Genomic DNA, 20,763 nt, shown 5'->3' on the forward strand with positions numbered 1-20,763 from the left:
TGGTACCTAAGATCATAATTCTGGGACACTTTCATGTTTCCATTAAGTTTTTCGTCAAAAACTATATTAACTGATGACGTGGCGTCGACGTGGATAATGATTGGGCACTATGTGTTAATATAGGCCATGTGGATATTAAAAAAAATTTAAAAACTTGAAAATTAAAAATTAAAAAAATGGAAAATAAGAAAAATTAAAGAATTAAAAAAATATTATTCTTGGCCGTCTCCTACCTCACCTCCCTCCTTCCCTTCTCTCATATGCACCCACCCAACCCTCTTCTCCACTTCACTTCCCACACATCCACCCTTCCTTCTCCCTCTTCAACTTCATCCACCCACCCAAACCTCCTCTCCTCTTCGACTCCCCATAGACCGAACGCGACACGGTCCCCCTTCACGCCTCCTCCTAATCCGACATCGATGAGATCGAACCTAATCAATGCCAATGACTAATCAGGCCCCACCACTATCCTCCCCGCTGTCGTCGATTTCAACCTTCTCTGCTTGACGGTGGCGTTGCAAACCCAGGGAAAGCTGGCAGCCAAGCTCTTGAGCTTCCCAGACGGAGAGGAAGACAAAGACGTTCAATAGTAATGGATTTTTAGTTGAAAGATCATTAACTTTCAACTAAAAATCCATTACTATTGGTCCATCAACTCATCAAAACGTGAAGTTATGGTATCTCAACTAAAAATTCATTACCATTAGTCCCTCAACTTTAATTCAACTGGAGAAATGATCCCTTAACTTTAACCCAATTGTAGCAATAGTCCGTCCAACATAACTCGTTTTGACAAAATTTTTGACGTAGTTGACGAAAAGGACCATAATTACACATTTTGGTGAGTTGAGGAACCCTAATTATATAAATGGTTATTCCAACATAATTTATTTTGACAAAATTTTGACGGAATTGATGAATAGGACTATAGCTACACATTTTGATAAGTTGAGGAACCAATGGTAATGAATTTTTAGTTAAGGGACCATTGTTCTAATTTGATTAACGTGGAGGCACCATTACTATAATTTACTCTTAACCCAAAATAATAATATATAACTTTGAAACAGCAGAAAGCAAACGGAAGAATATGTAACTTGAGATTTATAGACAAGGCCGGTTGGAGGTTTGAGGCTCAACACTCACTCGCTCACCCACTCATACAGACATTGTGAAGATGATGCGGGTGACGACAGTTTCTTCTTCTTCTTCTTTGAAGGTTGGTTATGGCATCGGCAGCAGACTGAGACTGAGAGTGAGAGGTATGCCGCCTGTGCCTTGTCTTCTTCATAACTCTACTCTTTTTCCGTTCTTCAACAATTACTTCGCTCCGTTTCACTCTCAATCAACCAAATCTAGAAACACCCAACCACGCCGTCTTGTGAAAGTATCTAATCTTGAGGATGCACTCCATCTGTTCGACGAAATGCTTCAAAGGCGTCCTCCTCCTTCCATTCTCTGTTTCACTCAACTCTTGGGTCAAGTCGCCAAGTTGAAACATTATTCGGCAGTCATCTCGTTGCACAACCGAATGGGTTTTTCGGGGATTCGTCCTAATGTTTATACTCTAACCATTATCATTAATTGCTTTTCTCATATGAATCAAATGGGGTTTAGTTTATCTGTCTTGGGAAGGTTCTTCAAACTTGGTTTTGAACCGAATGTGGCGACTCTCAACACTTTAATCAACGGGTTCCTTCTTCAGAATAGAGAGGCTGATGCTGTCGAGATTCTGAATAAAATGATGAAGGGAGGTAATTGTAACCCAGATGTGATTACTTTCGGCACACTAGTAAAGGGCCTTTGTGCGAAAGGTAACAACACTGGAGCTATTCAATTGCTTAGGAAAATGGAAGAAGGAGGTTGCAAGCCTAACCTAGTCATTTACAGCACGATCATCGACAGCCTTTGTAAAGATACTCTAGTTGTGGATGCATTGAACCTCTTCTCTGAAATGATGAGTAAACGTATTGACCCAAATGTCATTACCTATACTTCTTTGATTCATGGAGTATGCAAATTAGGAGGGTGGAATGAAGCTACGAGATTGTTTAATGAAATGGTGAGCAAAGGTATCTTTCCAAACTTGCACAGCTACAATGTCTTGGTAGACACCCTTTGCAAGGAGGGCTTGGTCGGGAAAGCAAAATGCATGGTCGAAATGATGACTCAAAGAGATATTGAGCCTGACATGGTCACGTACAGTTCACTTATGGATGGTTATTGTTTGCGAGGAGAAATGGGTGAGGCGAAAAAGGTTTTGGAACTAATGCTCAGCAAGGGCTACACAACTGATGCTTATAGCTACAACATATTCATAAATGGCTATTGTAAGCACAGAATGATAGATGAGGCACTGATGATTTTTAATGAAATGTCTAATAACGGATTGGTTCCAGATACAGTTACTTATAACACTCTTATGGACGGGTTTTGCAAAGTAGGAAGAATACAAGATGCACAAAAGTTGTTCTCTCAGATGCAAGCTTGTGGCCAACTTCCAAATGTACACAGTTATAATGTTTTACTGGATGGCCTGTGTAAAAACCAACAACTATCTAAGGCAATGGAACTGTTAAGAGATATGGTAAGTAAAAAGTTGGACCCAGATATTGTGAGTCACAATATTCTTATCGAAGGTTTATGCATAGCTGGAAAAGTTGAATCTGCATGGAATCTCTTTTGTGGTTTATCATCAAAAAGATTTCAGCCCAACGTCAGGACATATACTATAATGATTAGTGGATTTTGTAATGGGGGCTTAATAAGTGAAGCGGAAAAGTTGCTTCAAGAAATGAAAGATAAAGGTCATCCTCCGAATGGTTGCACCTACAACATAATTATCCGAGGGTGCATCAATAACAATGAGACAGTAAAGGCGATGAGACTTATCCAAGAAATGGTGGAGAGGGGTTTTTCTGCTGATGCGTCAACTATGGAATTGATAATTAATTTGCTGTCTAAAGATGCTGTTGATCCTGCTTTGTTGACATTGGTTGAGGTATCGCCATGAAGTTGATTTGCATCTTTGAAATTGGTAAGAGATCCTTCTAATTATTATAACGAGCTTTGAACCTGTTGCGCCTTTGATTAGTGTATTATATATGTTCTTCATTAGTCACGTGGAAACACAACGTATATTTTTTTAGTGCACCCCAAAGTTTAGCATTTGAGTAGTTCCATATGCTTAATTTTAAGAGTTTAGTAGGAAAATTGTTATACATTGCAATATTGTGATAACATGGTGCATAGTGATTACGTTAGTAAGAAGTTGGCATGTTTTTTTCATTTGGGGAAAATCTAGAGTTGATGTTTGCAATATTGGATAGAGACAGTTTTGAGACTTTGAACTTTGGTTGTCTACAGTAGTTATGCAAATTGTTTTTGTTGCTGAATCAATTATTTCATTTATTTTATTAGTATGATTATTTGGATGAAAAAAGGAAAAAGCCAAAGCATGTCAACAACAGGGGAAAGTTTGTAGCAACAGTAGAACTCCTTTAAGTTTGTGAAGAGATTCAACAGTAAAACTCTCCTTTGGTAAGTGTGGATGTATTCTATAGGTTATTTATTAGTACCATGTTATGCCTGAAAGCTTACTTTTGAAGACAAATTTACCAATCCCTTGGAATGTGTTGAGTATGATGGTCTGCGAGTAACTCTGTGGATGTCAAGCATGATGATCTCTCTCTCTCTCTCTCTCTCTCTCTCTCTTGCTCTTATATATACATAATATATCTTCTGATTGTAAAATTAGCTGAAGAAAATGACCAATCCCCTGCTTGTTATACTAAGCTCATGTTAGTGTAGATGGAGCGAACAAGACCGGTTTTACATTCAAACATGTTCTGAACAATTAATGTCGGATCTTGATGGAACAGTGTAAGGGTGCCACTGATTTTCTCTATCGCTACTGTTTTGCAGGGGATCAAATTCAGGTAAACAATGTCAGTGGAAGATGATGTCTGGTATGGGGAGCTTTTATGGAGGTGAATGTTTCTCTCATTAATTGCTTCCTAGGACAAAAGAAATTTCCCTATTTTTAGTTCAAATCACCAATTCATGGGGGGAGCAATATGATGCGTGCACATGTTTTTGTACGTTTGTCGAATGATCTTGTTGATAAAGTATGATATCTCTTTGCACCAAGTGAACTGTGAGTAGCTTTGGGCGCAGGAGACACTACCCAATTCGGTGGTATGTGTATCGTTCATGTCAATATGCAAACTCAGCTTGGTCTTGGTACTCCTCAAACTTTGGGTCAATACTTTTATCTGCCTCTCCTGGATTGGTTAAAAGCTAATTTATCCTCTAATTTGGTTTGAATTGGGGTCAGGTATTTTTGGCTTAAGCTGTTGGTTCTTGTGGAGATGGAGGAATCAGCGAGTTTTGATTCTGATTATATATTTTCCTTGCATGCCGCAAGAATGTGATCTGGACCTATGCTCAAGAGTGGAGGCATTCCAACTCATCGTTGCACTCTAAACCCACCAGAACTGAGGGCCTCTGGACTGGGATCCTTCTATGGTTTCTGCAAAGTTACACGGTTTGTTTTTGGGGCAGAAACTGGCTTGGAGGACAGGTTTTTTTTTTTTTTTTTTTTTTTTAATCTGTAGAGCTTGAAGTTGACTCTGACAGTTGTTATTGCTCTTGTTAAGCAGCAGGATCTTGCTCTTGAAGTTGACTCTTACAGTTCGCTCATGGATGGTTATTGCTTGTGAGGGGAAATGGATGAGGCGAAAAAAATCTTTGATCTAATGCTTAGCAAGGGGTTGATGGCTGATACTCATAGTTACAACGTACTGATAACCGGCTATATTAAGGTGAAAAGTATAGATCAGGCAGTGATGCTTTTTCTGGAAATGTCTGGTGGAGGACTGGTTCCAGATATTGTTACTTATACCACACTAATAGATGGATTTTGCAAGCAGGGTAGAATACAAAAGCTGTTTTCCAAGATGCAAGCTTGTGGCCAACTTCCAAATGTTCAAACTTATGCTATATTACTGGATGGTCTTTGTAAAAACCAACAACCGTCTACGGCAATTGAATTGTTTGAAGAGATGAAAGGCAAGAAATTGGATCCAAATATTGTGGTTTACAATATTCTTATTGAAGGTTTGTGCATAAGTGGAAATGTTGAATGCGCAAAGGATCTCTTTAGCGGTTTATCATCAAAAGGACTTCAGCCTAATGTCAGGACATTTACCATAATGATTAGTGGACTTTGTTAAGCGGGCCTAATAAATGGAGCGGAAAATCTGCTTACAGAAATGAAAGAGAACGGCTGTTTGCCAAATGATTGCACCTGTAACACAATCATCCGGTAGTTCATCATAAGAACGAGACATCAAGGGCGATGAGACTTATCCATGAAATGGTGAAGAGGGGGTTTTCAGCAGATGCGTCAACTGCGGAATTGATAGTTAATTTGTTGTGTAAAGATGATGTGTAACCTGCTTTGTTGCCATTGTTAGAAAGACCATGATGAAGTTAATTAGCATATTTGAAAGTTGGAGATGCTTCTGACTATCACAGTGAACTCTGGAATTGTTGCCAGTGTTTTAGCTTCCTTTCTGATGGACATGGTGCAATTTACCCTGCAAGTTTTTCTCTGCTTTTGCAGGACTCGCACCGGAACTGGTATCTACATGACTGCAATATACGTTTTACCTTTTGAGTTTTTAACTTTGTGAAGTCAGATGGAGACGTGGATTTTTGGACTGATACGATCAGATTAACATGCATCTCTTAAGATAATGCAAGTTGTAAGAAAATTATATTTCATTAGGAGATTGCTTTTAATGACTTGGTGTGCCACATCAACTGTCATATAAGGTGATTTATAATTAGGTTTTTTGGCCAAAATAATTTCTGAGATTTGCATAACTCTTCACTTTGGTTCCTGAAATTTTAAATCAAAAGAATCATTTTGGCCAAAATGACTAAAATGATTGATGGTGACTACTTCTATTGATTTGAAATCTCATGAACCAAAGTGATGAGTTATGCAAAATCTCACGAGCCATTTTGGCTAAAAAGCCTTATAATTATGATCTACAAAGATGTCTCTGTATGCGCAAGATCAGAACTACGTCTTCATCTTGGATATTGTTTTTCGTGGTTTATATGTTTTTTAAAGTCAACGAAAACAATTCGTCTATGTACACCACTATCAAGTATCAACTGCATTTTTCTTCTTCTCCTTTTCAAGATCTAAATATATAAAGACAAATATTTTGTTTATGGAAGGCAGACTCATGAGCCTCGATCAAGACTAAATTTCTACTCTACACATTTTCCTGATGGAATCAATATTATATTCAAAAATACTGCACCTTCATTGTATGACACACTCCTTGACCTGGGAACAACCATGCGATCTGCAATCCGCGATCTGATGGGAGGTTGGAGTGCTATGCCTGCAAAACATATCAATGTTCTTCGTCAGAACCCTACACGAGGGAATGGCAAAGAACAGTTGATTAAACGTAAGTTACTTCTCCTTGTCACAACTATAAGCATGCACCACAAAGGGGAGAAACCCCGATTTATTATCTCTGAGAATACCTTTTGATCATAGTAATTACTCAACTGTATACAATATATCTGACATTTCTTCTTGTAAAAGGATACCTAACGTGGGTTCAATCAACTACAGCTTTCATGAATCATATTAATAGCATACGAATAAAATTTTAATCCAAAAGAGTTGCTTGCTAACACTAAGTCACAAAGGAGACGATATTATTTGAATAATGCAAAATGCCATCGAAAACTACCTGAAGATAACCTCATAATAAGCTTGCACTCAAGATCCCAACTGTTCTTTCTCTCCCAAACGTTTCATCATCAAAATCTTCATTTGTGGAATTTTCCTGACACAACAATTTGTTTTCACGCGTTGGATTTAAGCCAACACCCTCCCAAAGCAGTGGATCGCCTTGGCGCATTTCATCTTGTTCAGACCCGTTATTGGTATCAGTATTATCCTCCACATCTTGTTGCATATCATCCAAACATGATGGCTCGACATTGAGATCGGAGCACACATCATATCCAGTTTGTTCCTCAGTCCCATGATAAGCCACAGTCACTGCTCCTTGGTCAGGTAGATCGCCAGCATCCTTTTTCTGCCTCTTCCATTTCTTTGTAGATGAAGTACCATCATCTTCAAAATCTTCTTCTTCTCTTTCCCTATGTAAGTAGACCCATAATTTCCTTTCCCCGTCAAATTGCACACAAGGATCACGCTCATAATGCAACCGATCAAGGGCTCCACTAACAACTTGATTAACTTGTGCATCAGATACATCTTCAACAATGTACTGAGAATCTCTTATCAAAGTGCAAACATCTGCTCTGGTGCCAATACTTCCAGGCAACCTTGCAGCTGCATCTCTCACAAGACAAAGAATTGTAACATGCGGTGGTCGATCACGTTTCAGCATAAAGTGATCTCGGGCTTTTGATGTTGGCTTACCACCGCACCTTCTCAATGGAGCAACAATGGATTTTTTACCATCAGCTGCTGTGTAAGAGAAGGCCCTGTCTGGAATTGAATACCTAAGAACCTCCTCCTTCCGGAAATAAGCCCTGACTTCTTCAGAACTTGGGTTAATGGTGTTAAGACTCTTTTGAGCTCTTAAATCCCTGAACCTTTCTTTCTCATCCAGGTTGAGCTGCATCAACTCCAAGGGCGGTGCCGGAAGAATTCCAATTTGTTGAATGGTATCTTGCCCGCATTTGAGCCAATTAGCAAACGAATCCACCAGCTTGACAAGCATTTTGTGCGGAAGACCCCATGCTTCAGGAGATATCACCTCCTCATTAGCGTCACGATCTGATGAACTCTGAGAAACTGGCCCGGTCCACAACCAGCTTTTTGTTGCTTTTTCAAAGACAACCAGCGTCTTCCAACCCTTTGCTCCTAAAGGTGCTGTTTTTGATGAAAATATCCTTAGAACTCCTCTCACAAGATCCTGAAGTGGCTCTTGTGTCTCAATGATACAAGGATCTCCTGGATTCGAGCTAACACGGTTCACAATCTCCTGAACCGTTAGAGAAGGCATATTCATTTCTCCAGCAAGCTCTGAGTTATTGACATCCACCTTTTCACAAGAAAGAACACCATTGACAGCCCCCTCGTGATTTTTGTTTTGCTCATCGACAGATTCCCCAACAGTACCTTCCGGAACTGGAGTGATCATTGCCAAGCGAACAGCTGAAAGAAGATGTATAATCGAGAATGAGAAACCAGCATGAACTGTAGGTGTAATTGGAGTAAATGCCTTTTTCTGGGGCTTGGTTTCCGGCTCCATCTCTGTTGCTCCCATTTCTGTAATTGGCTGCTCAGAAATTTCTACATCTGAACTAACATTCTCATTCTCTAGCTTCCTCTTTGCCCTTTTTTTCAAGGAACTGGACTCAACAATGAGCTGTGAATGGTTAGACTGGAGATCACCATCTTCATCTCCTCTACCAGTATCCAACACATCCTCCTTTCCTTTCCGCTTCTTTGCCACCATGTTGCACCCTAATAATGGGACCTCAATCCTTTCATGGCGATCACTGTCACAGTCTTCAAAGTTCTGACCTTTCTTCCTGATATTACCCTGTCCACTACCATTACCTAGTAACCGCATTTCATGTGAATCATCCTCCTCATCAACAAAATAACGAGACTCTGGCACAGAATGATGATGGCCAACTTCTCTTTTCTGCTTTCCAGTGTAGACTTTCCATGAGGGTGTATGTAACCTTTCACCAGCTTCCCCTTGAAATTGGGCATTCTTGCCCATTTTGTAGATTTGTTTCTGTTCTTCATAATCGTCACCATCATCATTAAACTTACTCAATCCCGGGATATAACGCTCTTCCAAAGCTCTAGTCGAAGAGTTATGTAAGGGACTATTGTCTCGCATCTTACCCTTTTGTTTTGCTTTGGAAGAATAGTTCCCTAGATTACGCATATGTCCATGTTCCACAAAACCGCCCATCTTACTGGAGTAATTGATCCCATCAAGAGCCTGTAAACTATCCTTCACCTCTTTCTTCGAGTATTTGGCCCTTTTTGCATCTAGAGTGGGATTCAACAAAGAAGATGGGGAAGGTTCCATAACACCACTGGGATAAGCCAACTTGCTCCTCAACAACGGGTTGCTATCCTCATCGTCGTCAAATTGCTCCGATGAGTCTGATTCTGTATCTTCATTTTTAACAAACATTCTATTACCTTTCAATGCTGCCATTTCTGATCCTCCATTTTGTATTCTCTTCTCTCTTGTCTTCTCTTGCAATGGTTTTGCTCTAAATTCAGAAGATATAAACCTATCATTCATCTGTGGTGGGGAAGCTCTATATGATTTGTAATTTAGATCATGAGACTCCCTCCCTGTCTTCCATTTCTTGCTCCTAGCATTCCAATCATCCGCTCTTAAGGGAGAATCCATAGAAAAAGTCTCCCCTTCAGTCCTTTTATGCCAGAATGGTTCTGCACGTTCTGATAAGTCAGCTCGATCTCCTCTGAGAGGTGGCTGCAGAAGTCTGGCTTTCGAGGACTTCATCTGATCCCCAGCTGTGAATTGATGAATATTTTCTGGATACTTGGCCTTTTTAACAAAATCATAGGGAGCTCTTAAATTAGGAGGCTTTGCTGTTAACACCTTTGCCTCTGACAAAAGGTTTACACTGTGGTTCCTACCATAGGCATAAATGTCAGCCTTTGAGGAAAGAGGCAGACCCATCAAACTGTCAATGTTTAATTCGTCACCTCTTAAAAGGTCATGATTCTTTCCCACTTTGAAAACACCAGACCTATCCATAGAGCTACCACGAGACACATTTCTATCTCGCTGAATGCCAGTTCCATATGCTGTGTCTTCAACATCATCACCACTTATCAATTGATCCCTCATTCTAAATGCCGCCCCAGCATCATACCCTCCTGCTTTATGCTGCCGAGGAAGAGCTACTGCTGAACTGTATAGTCCTGAATGGTTTGCCAGCTCTTTTGCTGAAGGAGCCTTGGACCCAGCCAACTTCAGTATACCTTTTGGATTCTGCTTTCCATATTTTACAAATTCCATAGCCGATGACAGCCCTCTTGATGCAAGTTCCACACTTGTATCCACCCCATATGGAGAATAACGAGCCATTTTCTGTGCAGTTTTCCTGTCCTTGATTTTGTTGCTCCGTAAACCTTCACCCGACTCTCTTTCTGATGAGTCAGCCTCCCTATCTTCCATCTTCTCACCCATCAAACTCTTCTGGATTCTCATAATATTCAGCACGCGGAGCCTCTCCTCAATACTATATCCTTTGCAATTAAGCCAAGCATCCCTTATTTGACACAGATTACTAACCATATTGTTCTGATGTTTCCTCAAAAGATTGTAGTGCTGCCGCTTCTGAAAGAAATTCAAACCCTCCCGGTAAAGAGCAACTCTTGGCTCGCACAAACCTCCCTTCAACATATCAAACAACTGCTTAACAGGGCTCCCAAAATGAAAGTTGCAACCCGTAAAAAGCTCTTTCAAGGTAATCATAAAGCTCTCCTGGTCCATATCAGGCAGATACTTAGTGAGGCCAAACTGCTCCTCCTCACTCAAGCACTCATTCCACACATCCACTGACAATATGTCTTCAAGGCTTGGAAGATCATACAGCTCAAAAGGAATGCTACAAGTCTGATTCCCAACTTGGCAAAACTCCACACCGGTTTCCCCCAATTCCAACAAATCAAAGTCATCAGACCCCGCCCCCGAGTCTGCGTCATCAAATTCATCGTCGTCGTCGGATTCCACAGCAGAGCTACGCTGTTGTAGCTCATCCTCATCACTAGACAAACTCTTCCTACTACTGGGAGAAAACTCCGATTCAAGCCTCGAAACCTTGAAGTTGTTCTTCTCAATTGCCATGAATCCCAACACAAACCAAACCCAAAATCAAACAGACTCACAAATTTCACACCAAGCCACCTCCAAGTTTCACCAAATCCCCAAATTTCAAACCGTCACCGAATCAAAACCCTAATTCAAAATACAAAAGATAAAATCCTCAACATTTGCACAACCAAAACGAAAAAAAATAGAAAACACAAATCGAAAAGCAAGAGTATCAAGATTCACAACTTAAACCAAAATTTACCCTAAATCACAAAAAAATCAATTAAAACGACTGAGATTCGAACAAAAGAATACCTGCGGCGAGCTTCAATGGCGAAATTGACCAGCAGAGCACGGAGTCCTCACCGTCGGAGGTGCGAGAATTGACGGTTCGCAGAGAGAGAGAGAGAGAAGAGAGAGATTGCGTTTGGGTGGAAGACAAGAGAAACCCTAAAAGGCTATAGAGAGCTAAAAGACGAAGCGGTTAAATTATAATATAGATGTGTGCGTAGGAGAGGTCGCAGTGGGGATGAAGAAGACGATGGTGACGTGGAGAGGGGTGCGCCGTCTGATTCCGCGAGGACGAAGATGAGAGGGGGCGAAATTACGAAAAGGGGCACCGAAGCGGGAAAGAGGAAAAAGAGGGCGCATGCGTGTGGCAGCGCAGAGGTAGAGAAGAAAGCAACAGCAGAGAACACAGAGAGAGAAGGCCGAGTTGACTCGGCGAGTCGTGTGACCGTTGCGAGTTCCGAGTCGTGTCTTCTTTTTTTCTTTTTTTTCTTTTTTTTCCTGTTGCTTTTGGGGGGCCGGCCCAACATTTGGAGAAGCCCTACGGGCCGGCAGGTTTTACTATCTGTGACCCACTTCGACCTTACGACGTCGTCTGGTTAGTTGTTTTTTGTCTTTTCGGTCTTTAAAATTTAAGAATTTTAACGAAAAACTTTAGGTACTATTTACTTTAATAAAAAATCACATTTTTACACTAAAAATTCAATCCTGATATTATTCACTTTACCTTTTATTTTGTCTTTATTGTTAAAACTCAAAATTTTCAAGCTTTTTCATTAGTTTTTCTTTAAATTATCTTATCTAAATCTGAAAAATATCAAGAATCAAGATGTTATTTTTGAAGAGTGGATGGAAATTGGAGATTCAGAAATTCCAAATTTTTTATTTGAACTTTTCTAAAATGTTCTAATCTTATTACGATGAAGTACTTTGAAATATTCTAATTTTTTGTAATTATTTATACTAAAATGATGTGAATTTGTTGATTGGTTTCGTAACATGGTTCATTACACATTTGCTTCTTCATGACTTTTGAACTCATCCACTAAATTTTAGTGCGCTCCATAATTTTCCTGCCTGAAACAGTTTGATGCGTGGTGTTACCTGATTAGCTTTTTATAATCAAGTTTGTATATTAGTATTAATTTTGGATACATTTTAGTTTTATTTATAATTTTTATAAACTGATATTGACATATAAAATGTCTTTAAGCACAAGACAGAAGTTTCACAAGAAGTGTTCATGATGACTTCTTACTTTTTAGTAATACAATAAAACCTATATAAGGTTATAAAGTTGGATGGAACCAATTTGGTAAACATTAGGGAGGCTATTACTTAATAGAGGTGATATATTATTTTGCTGACTTATTTATCCTTAATAAGTGATTTTTTTTTCTAAATAAGAGTCCAGACAATGACAATATAAAAATATCACAAGTTTAATGTCAAAAAGCTAAAAACATGCTTGAGAAGCTAGAAACATTTTGGCTTCAACAAAAGGTGTCAATGTTGACGAAGTATTACATACCTGCAAGCTCAAAGACGTGACATCAACTTTAAAAGCTAAAGCATTTCTCAAACAAGAAATATTTTAATTCATCTTAAATTTTTACTTGTGATATTGCATATTTTTGTAATCATTGACAATTATTACTATATGAACTATCTCAACTAACTGCCACATGTGAACCATTATTCAAGTTGCTGAAGAAGAATGCTTCCACCGAATGGACAGATGAATGTCAGCATACCTTTGACAAGATGAAAGAATACTTGTTGAATCCACCAGTATTGCTCCCCCTAACTCCTCGAAGACCTTCTCATGTACCTAACTGTCCTAGGGTCGTCAATGGGCTGTGTCCTCGGGCAACATGTATGATGAGTCAGGCATGAAAGAAAGTCGGTGTTTCCTTAAGATGAGATCAAGAAAAGTTATAACTCATTAGAATGTGAAGTTTCTTACTATACATGAATGGTCTCAGTTGTGACCTGAATGTTTTATGACTTTAAAGAAGTTATTCCTTTATAGAGTATGGGCTCGTTTGGAAGTGTTTTTAAAATGATTAAAAACGATTTTAGAGAAAATGTTTTTGAGTTCCAAAAGTACTTTAAGTGCTTTCTGCAAAAAGCACAAGTTATGTGTTTCTTTCAGGATTTACTTGCATTTTTACTAAAGATTAGCTCTAAAAACATTTTCACCAAAAGCGATTTCAGTTATTTTAAAAGCAAACGAGTTCAAATCTTTCTCCTTCATATCGTTTAGATGATTATCCTATCCATTGTAAAAATAAAAATCAAAAGAGAAAATATTTTGTTATAAACATCATTGTATATAAGATATCAAAATAAAACAAAATAGTGATATGGTTCTCCTATTATTAGACAAGAACCACCAAAATAATTGAGCCTTCCATTACTCTTCCCTCCTTTCCACACATTTGACCCTTTCAGCTTGTCTTCTCTCCACAACCTTAACTGCGCCCTTGTTTCTCTATTTTCCACATCTATCTTTCCCTTCACAAAGACATGTAAATTTCAGAGGTAAAAAAGTTTCGTGGTGGCAATGAACATGTCAAACAATGATGACCAGAAAGACCCCAACAAATGGAAGCTTGAAAGAATTGATGTTGACCCCATGGTGGATATTCCCTTGAGTAACAATGACACAGAAGGCAATGTGACCAAAAGTTCCAACGATGTGACGTTGAAGAGGAACAACAGCAGTGTAAGGAAGAGAAATGGGGTTCAGGGAAACAATCATGCCAGCGTGGGAGGTAGGGCGCCGGTACCAGGAGGGAAAGAAGGGATTAAGAGCTTACGGTTTCTCGATAGGACAGTCACAGGAAAAGAAGGGGAGGCATGGAAGCAGATTGAGAAGCAGTTTAATCAATACGCGGTGGCTGGTAGGCTCTCTAGGGACAAATTTGGAACCTGCATTGGTAAGTACTCTTTTGCTTTATTACCCATTTGTAAGTTGTATGCATTTTGAAATGGAACATGGAACACAATGTATGTGAGATTTTAGAATCTTTCATTTCGTAGGGATGGGAGGAGAATCGAAGGAATTCGCAGGCGAATTGTTTGATGCATTGGCTAGGAGAAGGATAATTTGCGCGAAAGGTGGGATAACTCTTGAAGAATTGAAGTTGTTTTGGGAAGACATAACTAATGAAGACATGGAAGCAAGACTTCAGATATTCTTCGACATGTAAGGAAAAACTCTGTGTTTAATTTAAATTATTGAACACAAACTAGAAATGAGTGAAGTTGATAATTTGTTAGGTGTGACAAGAATGGCGATGGGATGCTCTCCGAGGATGAGGTAGCAGAGGTGAGGATGGAGACCAAACTAATATATTGTTTCGTTCTCTCATTTTTTCTTTCTTTTCGTATGTTCGTGAATCAGATTTCTAAAATTTCTTCTGGAAAAGGTTATAGTTTTGAGTGCTTCCGCGAACAAGCTGGCAAATCTTAAAAAGCAAGCAAAATCATACGCAGCTTTGATCATGGAAGAGCTTGACCCTGACCACCTCGGATATATAGAGGTGAAATATATGTAGATGGTTCATAGCATTAATTAGAAATAATTTCTCAGTTTCAGCATCTTCTTACATTCTAGTTTTAATACAGATGTGGCAGTTAGAAACCCTACTGAGGGGAATGGTAGTATCTGAAGATAATAAAAAAATTGGAATGATAACGGAATCTCTCACGAGAGCCATGATTCCCAGAAGATACAGAACTCCCATTAGCAGATTCCTATCTACAACTGCAGAACTTGTGCATGAAAACTGGAAGAAAATATGGATTGTGACATTGTGGTTAGCTGTCAACATAGGCCTCTTTACTTGGAAATACCGCCAATACCAGACCCGCGGATTATACAAACTCATGGGTGAATGCATCTGCATTGCAAAGGGCTGTGCTGAGACTCTCAAGTTCAATATGGCTATCATTCTCATTCCAGTTTGTAGGGGAACACTTACCGCAATTCGATCATCATTTCTCAGCAACCTAATCCCTTTTGATGACAATATCAAATTCCATAAGTTGATTGCACTGGGAATTGTAATTTCGACTTTTATACATGGAGGTTTACACATAACTTGTGATTTCCCAAGATTGGTAACATCCCAGAAAAATGAGTTCATGGATGTTGTCGGGACATATTTCAATTATAAGCAGCCAACTTACATGGACATGATTAACAGTATTCCAGGAATAACCGGGATTCTGATGACGGTTCTAATGATGTTCTCGTTCACGCTAGCATTAAATTCAATGAGAAAAAATGTCAACTTACCGTGGCCACTCAACAATTTGTCAGGGTTCAATTCTTTCTGGTATGCACATCATTTACTTGCGTTGGTGTATATGCTATTCGTCATACATGGTTACTTCCTAGTTTTCGCGAGCGACTGGCACAAGAAGACGGTATATATGCTACTTAAATTTAGCTTCATATTCTCTGAATTACTATATTCACTAAGCTACTGGATGCACATAGACAATTTAACAAGTTCGCAAAGTTTTATTGCGAATTCAAGATTCAAATTCATCCAGCTGAAACAGTTTGCATTGTTTGTTTCTTGCAGACATGGATGTATATCCTTATTCCAGTAATGTTGTATGCAATTGAGAGTTTTATTATACTCATGAAAGAAATTAATCACCCCGTCCATGTCATTAAGGTCAGTGCTCGAAACTTTTACCATTCACTAAAATATCTCGGAAACTTGATCTGATTCATCACGGTTCTTGGATATTTCAGGCGGTAACATATACGGGAAATGTTCTGGCTCTGTACATGAGCAAACCTCCTGGATTCAAGTATAAAAGTGGAATGTACCTCTTTCTTAAGTGCCCTGATATATCAGGTTTTGAATGGTAATAAAAATTACATAGTTGCTGATCATGATCAGAAACCATAATATCTTTACAAAAACTAAACGCTTCATTCACTTCAGGCATCCCTTCACCATCACTTCTGCCCCAGGAGATGACTACTTGAGCGTCCACATACGAAGCTTGGGAGACTGGACTACAGAGCTTAGAGAAAGATTCGAAAAGGTAATGTACTTGTATTAGTATTAATGTGCCTAAATCATAGTACTTATGTCCTAATCTATATTTCAACATCCTACTCTCTAACAGTTCGATATCTGAGGCTACTCGTTCATTTTTCACTTAGGCTACTTACTAAATCATGAAGAAATTTAGAAAACTGGCCATTTATTTTAAGCAAGTGTTAAATGAACTCATTCTTTTATCTCTGCTGCAAACTTATTCAAAGATATGCAGGCATGCAGCCAGCTTCAAAGTACACAAACTAGAAGGGGAAGTCTTGTTAGAATAGAAACGAAAGCTCATTCATACCACGGTCATGAAACAGAAGGGTGAGCAGAATCTTAGCATGAACCATATGTTTTTCATGACGAGTCAAGCCAAAAGCAAAAATCAGTAAATGCTATTCAAATTTTATTTTGATGGCAGATATCCGAAGATCGTCATAAAGGGACCATATGGTGCACCGGCTCAAAATTACATAAAGTTTGACATCTTGTTGCTCATAGGTCTGGGAATTGGAGCAACTCCCTTCATCAGCATCTTAAAAGATATCATAAACCAGATAAACCTCAAATTAGCTCTTAATCCTGTGAGTCCAAGAAGCAAAAAAGATTTAATTTTTGTCAAGAATCTTATGTGAACGATAACTAACAATTCAAATTAGTTAACTTATGCAGATCTCAATAAATGGGCATCAAGAGACATCTGTGGAAACCAAATCAAACAGCATGCCAACGGAGGCATACAAAAAGGGTCCAGAAAGAGCATACTTTTATTGGGTAACAAGGGAGCAGGCTTCCTTTGAATGGTTTAAAGGTGTCATGGATGACATTGCAGAATGTGATAACAATGTGGGTTTTTAAATTAAAAGTCAGATAACAACCCTAGCCGCATTATTTTTTTCACTGTTTTCTTTAACATGAACCAAATGTTGCAGCATATGATAGAAATGCACAACTACTTGACTAGCGTGTATGAAGAAGGAGACGCGCGGTCTGCTCTCATTGCCATGGTTCAGAAACTGCAACATGCTAAGAATGGAGTTGATGTCGTCTCAGAAAGCCGGGTATTAAACTTCGAAACATTGTCAACACGCAAAGCATTGGTCCTGGAGTTATAGTAGTCCTAATTCTGCATAATGTATCTGTGTGACAGATAAGAACTCATTTTGCAAGGCCTAACTGGAGAAGGGTGTTTTCCAACTTGGCTACCGCACATGAATCCTCCCGAATAGGTGAGCCTAATTCTGATGAAATCTCGCATTTCTTTTATCCAGAACGATTATGAAGTCTTCAAGGTGCAACAAAGTTTTGGACATTCTAAGCATATATAAGACCGTTTCGATTCACTTGTTTGTTGCAGGAGTTTTCTATTGTGGAAGTCCAACACTTACCAAAACACTCAGGAAGCTCTGCCTAGAATTTAGTCTAAACTCAGCAACTCGGTTTGTCTTCCACAAGGAGAACTTCTAGAACAGCTTTTCCACAGTGCAGATGCAGTCCTTTTTGTACAATACTTCTCTTTTTCTTTAATGTACATACTCTTCTTCTCATTAACCATTGTACATCCAGAAGGAAAGGAAAATATATACATATATATGTGTAAATATACAAAAGGTGAGAACAAAAGTGGACTAAAATTTCTGGTCCTCACTTTGAGTTCCATATCATTTTTGTTTCACTGTTAATCATCGCAATCACATTCAATGGGGAGTTGCCTCCCAAATCTTAGTTTGCTCAAAAAATGTGTTATCTATATTTTAACAGCTTATAAACTTTAATTTTGAGGTCCGTAATATGACATCCGAGTTCTAGTTGAAGGAAGGCCTTGATACTAACTAATTTTTTTCCATCCCTTGTTTCAACTGGATGACGATGACAATATATGACGTACACCTTTTTCTGTGATCGTGAGGAGAAACCTTTTATATAGACAAAGAATCCCTATGATTTTCCTATTAGAATCCTTGTACGAAATCAACATTGTCTCCCAGTTTTAATATCAGTGAGTAATTCAAGATCCATCGTTAGTTTCAATCCCTTGTAAACTAGGACAACCAAAACATCTTCTAATAAGATTTTTCTAAACAATTATGAATTAAAAAATCTGGCCAAAATATACCTACACATGATACCACTATGTTGTACTAAAAATTGGTATATGACATGTACTTATTAAAAAAAAAAGTGATTTCTGCAAAGATTTATTGGAAACACAACGGAATATTAGAAAATTAACTAGGTTAATGGTTCGACTTCCTTCCACTGTTACAGGACATAGGTTAATGATTCAACATATCACTACTACAAAAGGGCCTTATTGTGTCGGTGGTTGGTGTCAATTTTATATAATATGGTGGCAGATAAGACATTTTGACACCTACTTAACATGGTGTCGGAATTATTGTCGGTTATAACCGACATAAACTGTTAATATCGCTTATAACCGACATAGATTTCAATATTTTTTACTAGTGGTGTCGCATAAAAAAAAAACCGTGTCGCTTTTAACCGACACAACGTTAGCGTCGGTTAAAAAAAGACTGGTGTTGCTTATTCCCGGCACTAATGATAATTTTTAAATATTTTCAAAGCCAGTGTTGGTTGTAGGCGACATAGGTTTTAATTTTTATTAAATATTGTGAAACCCGGAGTCGCTTGTAACCGACATAAAGTTAGCGTTGATTAAAAGAAGACTGGTGTTGCTTCTACCCCACACTAGTGAAAGTTTTTAAATATTTTCAAAGCCTGTGTCGGTTGTAGCTGACATGGATTTTAATTTTTTTAAATATTTTGAAACCCAGTGTCGTTTGTAGGCAACAGATTGGTGGCCTTTATATACCCTCCTCGTGTTTTCTTCTTCCTCTCTCGCATCTTTCTTATTTCTTCTTCCAATTTATAAACTCTCCCCAATGTTTTGTTCTTTCTCTCTCCCATCTTTCTTATTTGTTTTTCCAACTTCATTAATTCCTTCTTTTTCATAGTAAGTTTTTCTTGCTTCTAGTATTTTTATTTTCTCCTCTTATGTTTAATTTTTATTTACAATTTAATTTTGCAGAGATTTTATTTGAGTTGGTTGAGTACATAAAGAATTGATCGACGACGGAATTCTTCCATAATTCAGGTTTCTATCACTAAATTCCTTAATTTTCAAATTGTATAATACACAAGTTTATTTATTTAAAAATTCTAATTTAAGTATTTAGATAAATTGCTACGATTTATGTTAAATTAATAATGTTGATGCACAAAATCAGTGAGGACTACAATAGAAAATGTTAAGTTTGTGACCTTTGCTAGATTGCTCTGGTCACTAGTGTGGATAAGTATGTAAATGGATAGGGACAGGGAAGCAAACACAAGATGTACGTGGTTCACCTAGATTGGCTACGTCCACGGAGTAGAGGAGTTCTCATTAATTGTGAAAGGTTTACATAAGTACATAGGTTCAAGCTCTCCTTTAGTGAGTACTAGTGAATGATTTAGTACAAATGACAGTAGGAAATATTGTGGGAGAATGATCTCATTTTATAGAAGAGAGTTTCTAGCTTTGTTCTGACATTGACACGTGTCTTGTTGTGATTGGCTTTCGATGTTGACACGTGTCGCGCTATGATTGGCTTCTAATGTCGACACGTGTCGCACTGTGATTGGCCTTCTGGTTGGAGGGAAACTCTTCTGGGTCCTTGACGGTATAACGTTGACCGGTGCTCAGTAGTTTCGGGATTGGTCGAGTATGGTACAAATAGTGCTCCCCTAAGTTCCCGAGTGAGGGAAACTTCTCGGTTGGGGACTTACAAGATCCAAGCCGCTGAGTAATCACGAAACTTCTAAGTACCGAAGTGTGGTATTGTCTTCACTTGTTTTATTTGTCTTATAAGTAGATGTGGCATCTTCTCTGTAAGTACTCTTCCTCCATCCAGGGGTGGTATCTTTAATTGGTGGAGATGCACAAGGTAATGTATCAATTTCACTTGAAGCTTACTTGTAGTTTCAGGCTTGGTCAAGCGCGATACAAACCATGTAGTAGGAGTCCCCCAAGTCGCCGAGCTAGGAGATCTGCCAAAAGAGGTGACATACAAGGTAAGCAATCAGAGCTCCAAGCAATCAGTCCCAGATTAGAAGTTTGATTCGAGTTCCAGCTAATTATTCTCATTCTCCCTATCTTGCAGGCAGCATGAAAGATAAAGAGAAGAAAAATGAGAAGAGGTGTTATGAGATATTTTTGCTTTTGAAGAAGTAACTTTCCACAAACTTATTCTTGAACTGGGCTGGAGGGTTTTCTAGTTTCCTCCAAAGTATAAGGCCGACTCAAGAATTTGAGGGTCAAAACAAGTCCATCAAATCAAGAGTTCGTTCGACCTTGATGATATGGGATACTTTTGCTGTTGACAAAGTAGTGGATGTGGTATGGTGAGGCTTTGCTTTTTGGTGACGTTGCTAGCGAAAGGTTGTTGAAGTTTCTTAAGCTCTTCGGATAAGGCAGCGAGCTGAGCTTGGATTTGACTTAGACTCGT

At 38.7% G+C, this 20,763-nt stretch overlaps 4 protein-coding genes across 12 annotated transcripts; 3 read left to right on the plus strand and 1 right to left on the minus strand.

The window, feature by feature from the left end:
- The first annotated feature begins 1,061 nt into the window (after window positions 1–1,061).
- Window positions 1,062–5,545, plus strand: LOC103421717 (putative pentatricopeptide repeat-containing protein At1g12700, mitochondrial). 6 transcript variants are annotated; one of them, XM_070818287.1, is made up of 5 exons: window positions 1,062–3,040; window positions 3,928–4,245; window positions 4,340–4,585; window positions 4,665–4,826; window positions 4,935–5,545. In XM_070818287.1, exon 1 carries the CDS (start codon window positions 1,181–1,183, stop codon window positions 3,014–3,016), a length of 1,836 nt encoding a protein of 611 aa, XP_070674388.1. In that variant the 5' UTR covers window positions 1,062–1,180; the 3' UTR covers window positions 3,017–3,040; window positions 3,928–4,245; window positions 4,340–4,585; window positions 4,665–4,826; window positions 4,935–5,545. The 6 variants fall into 6 exon arrangements, with proteins under 6 accessions (XP_070674388.1, XP_070674387.1, XP_070674389.1 ...); XM_070818286.1 differs by adding an exon at window positions 3,424–3,543 and having other exon boundaries at window positions 1,063–3,040; window positions 4,665–5,545; XM_070818288.1 differs by having other exon boundaries at window positions 1,063–3,040; window positions 4,662–4,826.
- On the plus strand, window positions 4,731–5,237 carry LOC139187701 (pentatricopeptide repeat-containing protein At1g62720-like). Its single transcript, XM_070819529.1, has one exon. The coding sequence runs from the start codon at window positions 4,731–4,733 to the stop codon at window positions 5,235–5,237; it is 507 nt and encodes a 168-aa protein (XP_070675630.1).
- Window positions 5,546–6,180: 635 nt separating the features above from the next.
- On the minus strand, window positions 6,181–11,560 carry LOC103421751 (uncharacterized). 2 transcript variants are annotated; one of them, XM_029099756.2, is made up of 3 exons: window positions 11,205–11,560; window positions 6,786–11,033; window positions 6,181–6,425 (listed from the first exon to the last, which is right to left on the minus strand). In XM_029099756.2, exon 2 carries the CDS (start codon window positions 10,920–10,922, stop codon window positions 6,798–6,800), a length of 4,125 nt encoding a protein of 1,374 aa, XP_028955589.2. In that variant the 5' UTR covers window positions 10,923–11,033; window positions 11,205–11,560; the 3' UTR covers window positions 6,181–6,425; window positions 6,786–6,797. The 2 variants fall into 2 exon arrangements, with proteins under 2 accessions (XP_028955589.2, XP_028955590.2); XM_029099757.2 differs by having other exon boundaries at window positions 6,181–6,458; window positions 11,205–11,554.
- Window positions 11,561–13,583: 2,023 nt separating this feature from the next.
- LOC103421759 (putative respiratory burst oxidase homolog protein H) lies at window positions 13,584–17,914 on the plus strand. Of its 3 annotated transcripts, none has more exons than XR_011578775.1 (14): window positions 13,584–14,119; window positions 14,223–14,388; window positions 14,463–14,511; window positions 14,612–14,725; window positions 14,811–15,614; window positions 15,776–15,871; window positions 15,952–16,067; window positions 16,148–16,250; window positions 16,482–16,576; window positions 16,674–16,836; window positions 16,912–17,098; window positions 17,185–17,313; window positions 17,403–17,481; window positions 17,610–17,914. XR_011578775.1 is itself a non-coding variant. In XM_008359808.4 (14 exons), the coding sequence occupies exons 1-14, from the start codon at window positions 13,744–13,746 to the stop codon at window positions 17,717–17,719; spliced, it is 2,574 nt and encodes an 857-aa protein (XP_008358030.4). In that variant the 5' UTR covers window positions 13,584–13,743; the 3' UTR covers window positions 17,720–17,914. The 3 variants fall into 3 exon arrangements, 2 of the variants coding, with proteins under 2 accessions (XP_008358030.4, XP_070674391.1); XM_008359808.4 differs by having other exon boundaries at window positions 16,925–17,098; XM_070818290.1 differs by lacking the exon at window positions 14,463–14,511 and having other exon boundaries at window positions 14,587–14,725; window positions 16,925–17,098.
- Window positions 17,915–20,763: the final 2,849 nt, after the last annotated feature.

The sequence above is a fragment of the Malus domestica genome, chromosome 03 (assembly GCF_042453785.1).
Source record: "Malus domestica chromosome 03, GDT2T_hap1".
In the NCBI taxonomy this organism is placed as follows: Eukaryota; Viridiplantae; Streptophyta; class Magnoliopsida; order Rosales; family Rosaceae; genus Malus; species Malus domestica.

Bases quoted from the DNA above. Each gene is read 5' to 3' on its own strand.
- LOC103421717 (XM_070818287.1), top strand. From the start codon at position 1,181: ATGATGCGGGTGACGACAGTTTCTTCTTCTTCTTCTTTGAAGGTTGGT.
- LOC139187701 (XM_070819529.1), top strand. From the start codon at position 4,731: ATGGATGAGGCGAAAAAAATCTTTGATCTAATGCTTAGCAAGGGGTTG.
- LOC103421751 (XM_029099756.2), bottom strand. From the start codon at position 10,922: ATGGCAATTGAGAAGAACAACTTCAAGGTTTCGAGGCTTGAATCGGAG.
- LOC103421759 (XM_008359808.4), top strand. From the start codon at position 13,744: ATGAACATGTCAAACAATGATGACCAGAAAGACCCCAACAAATGGAAG. The intron at 16,251-16,481 runs GTAATGTACTTG...AAAGATATGCAG, and splicing joins TTAGAGAAAGATTCGAAAAG to GCATGCAGCCAGCTTCAAAG. The intron at 17,099-17,184 runs GTGGGTTTTTAA...CAAATGTTGCAG, and splicing joins TTGCAGAATGTGATAACAAT to CATATGATAGAAATGCACAA.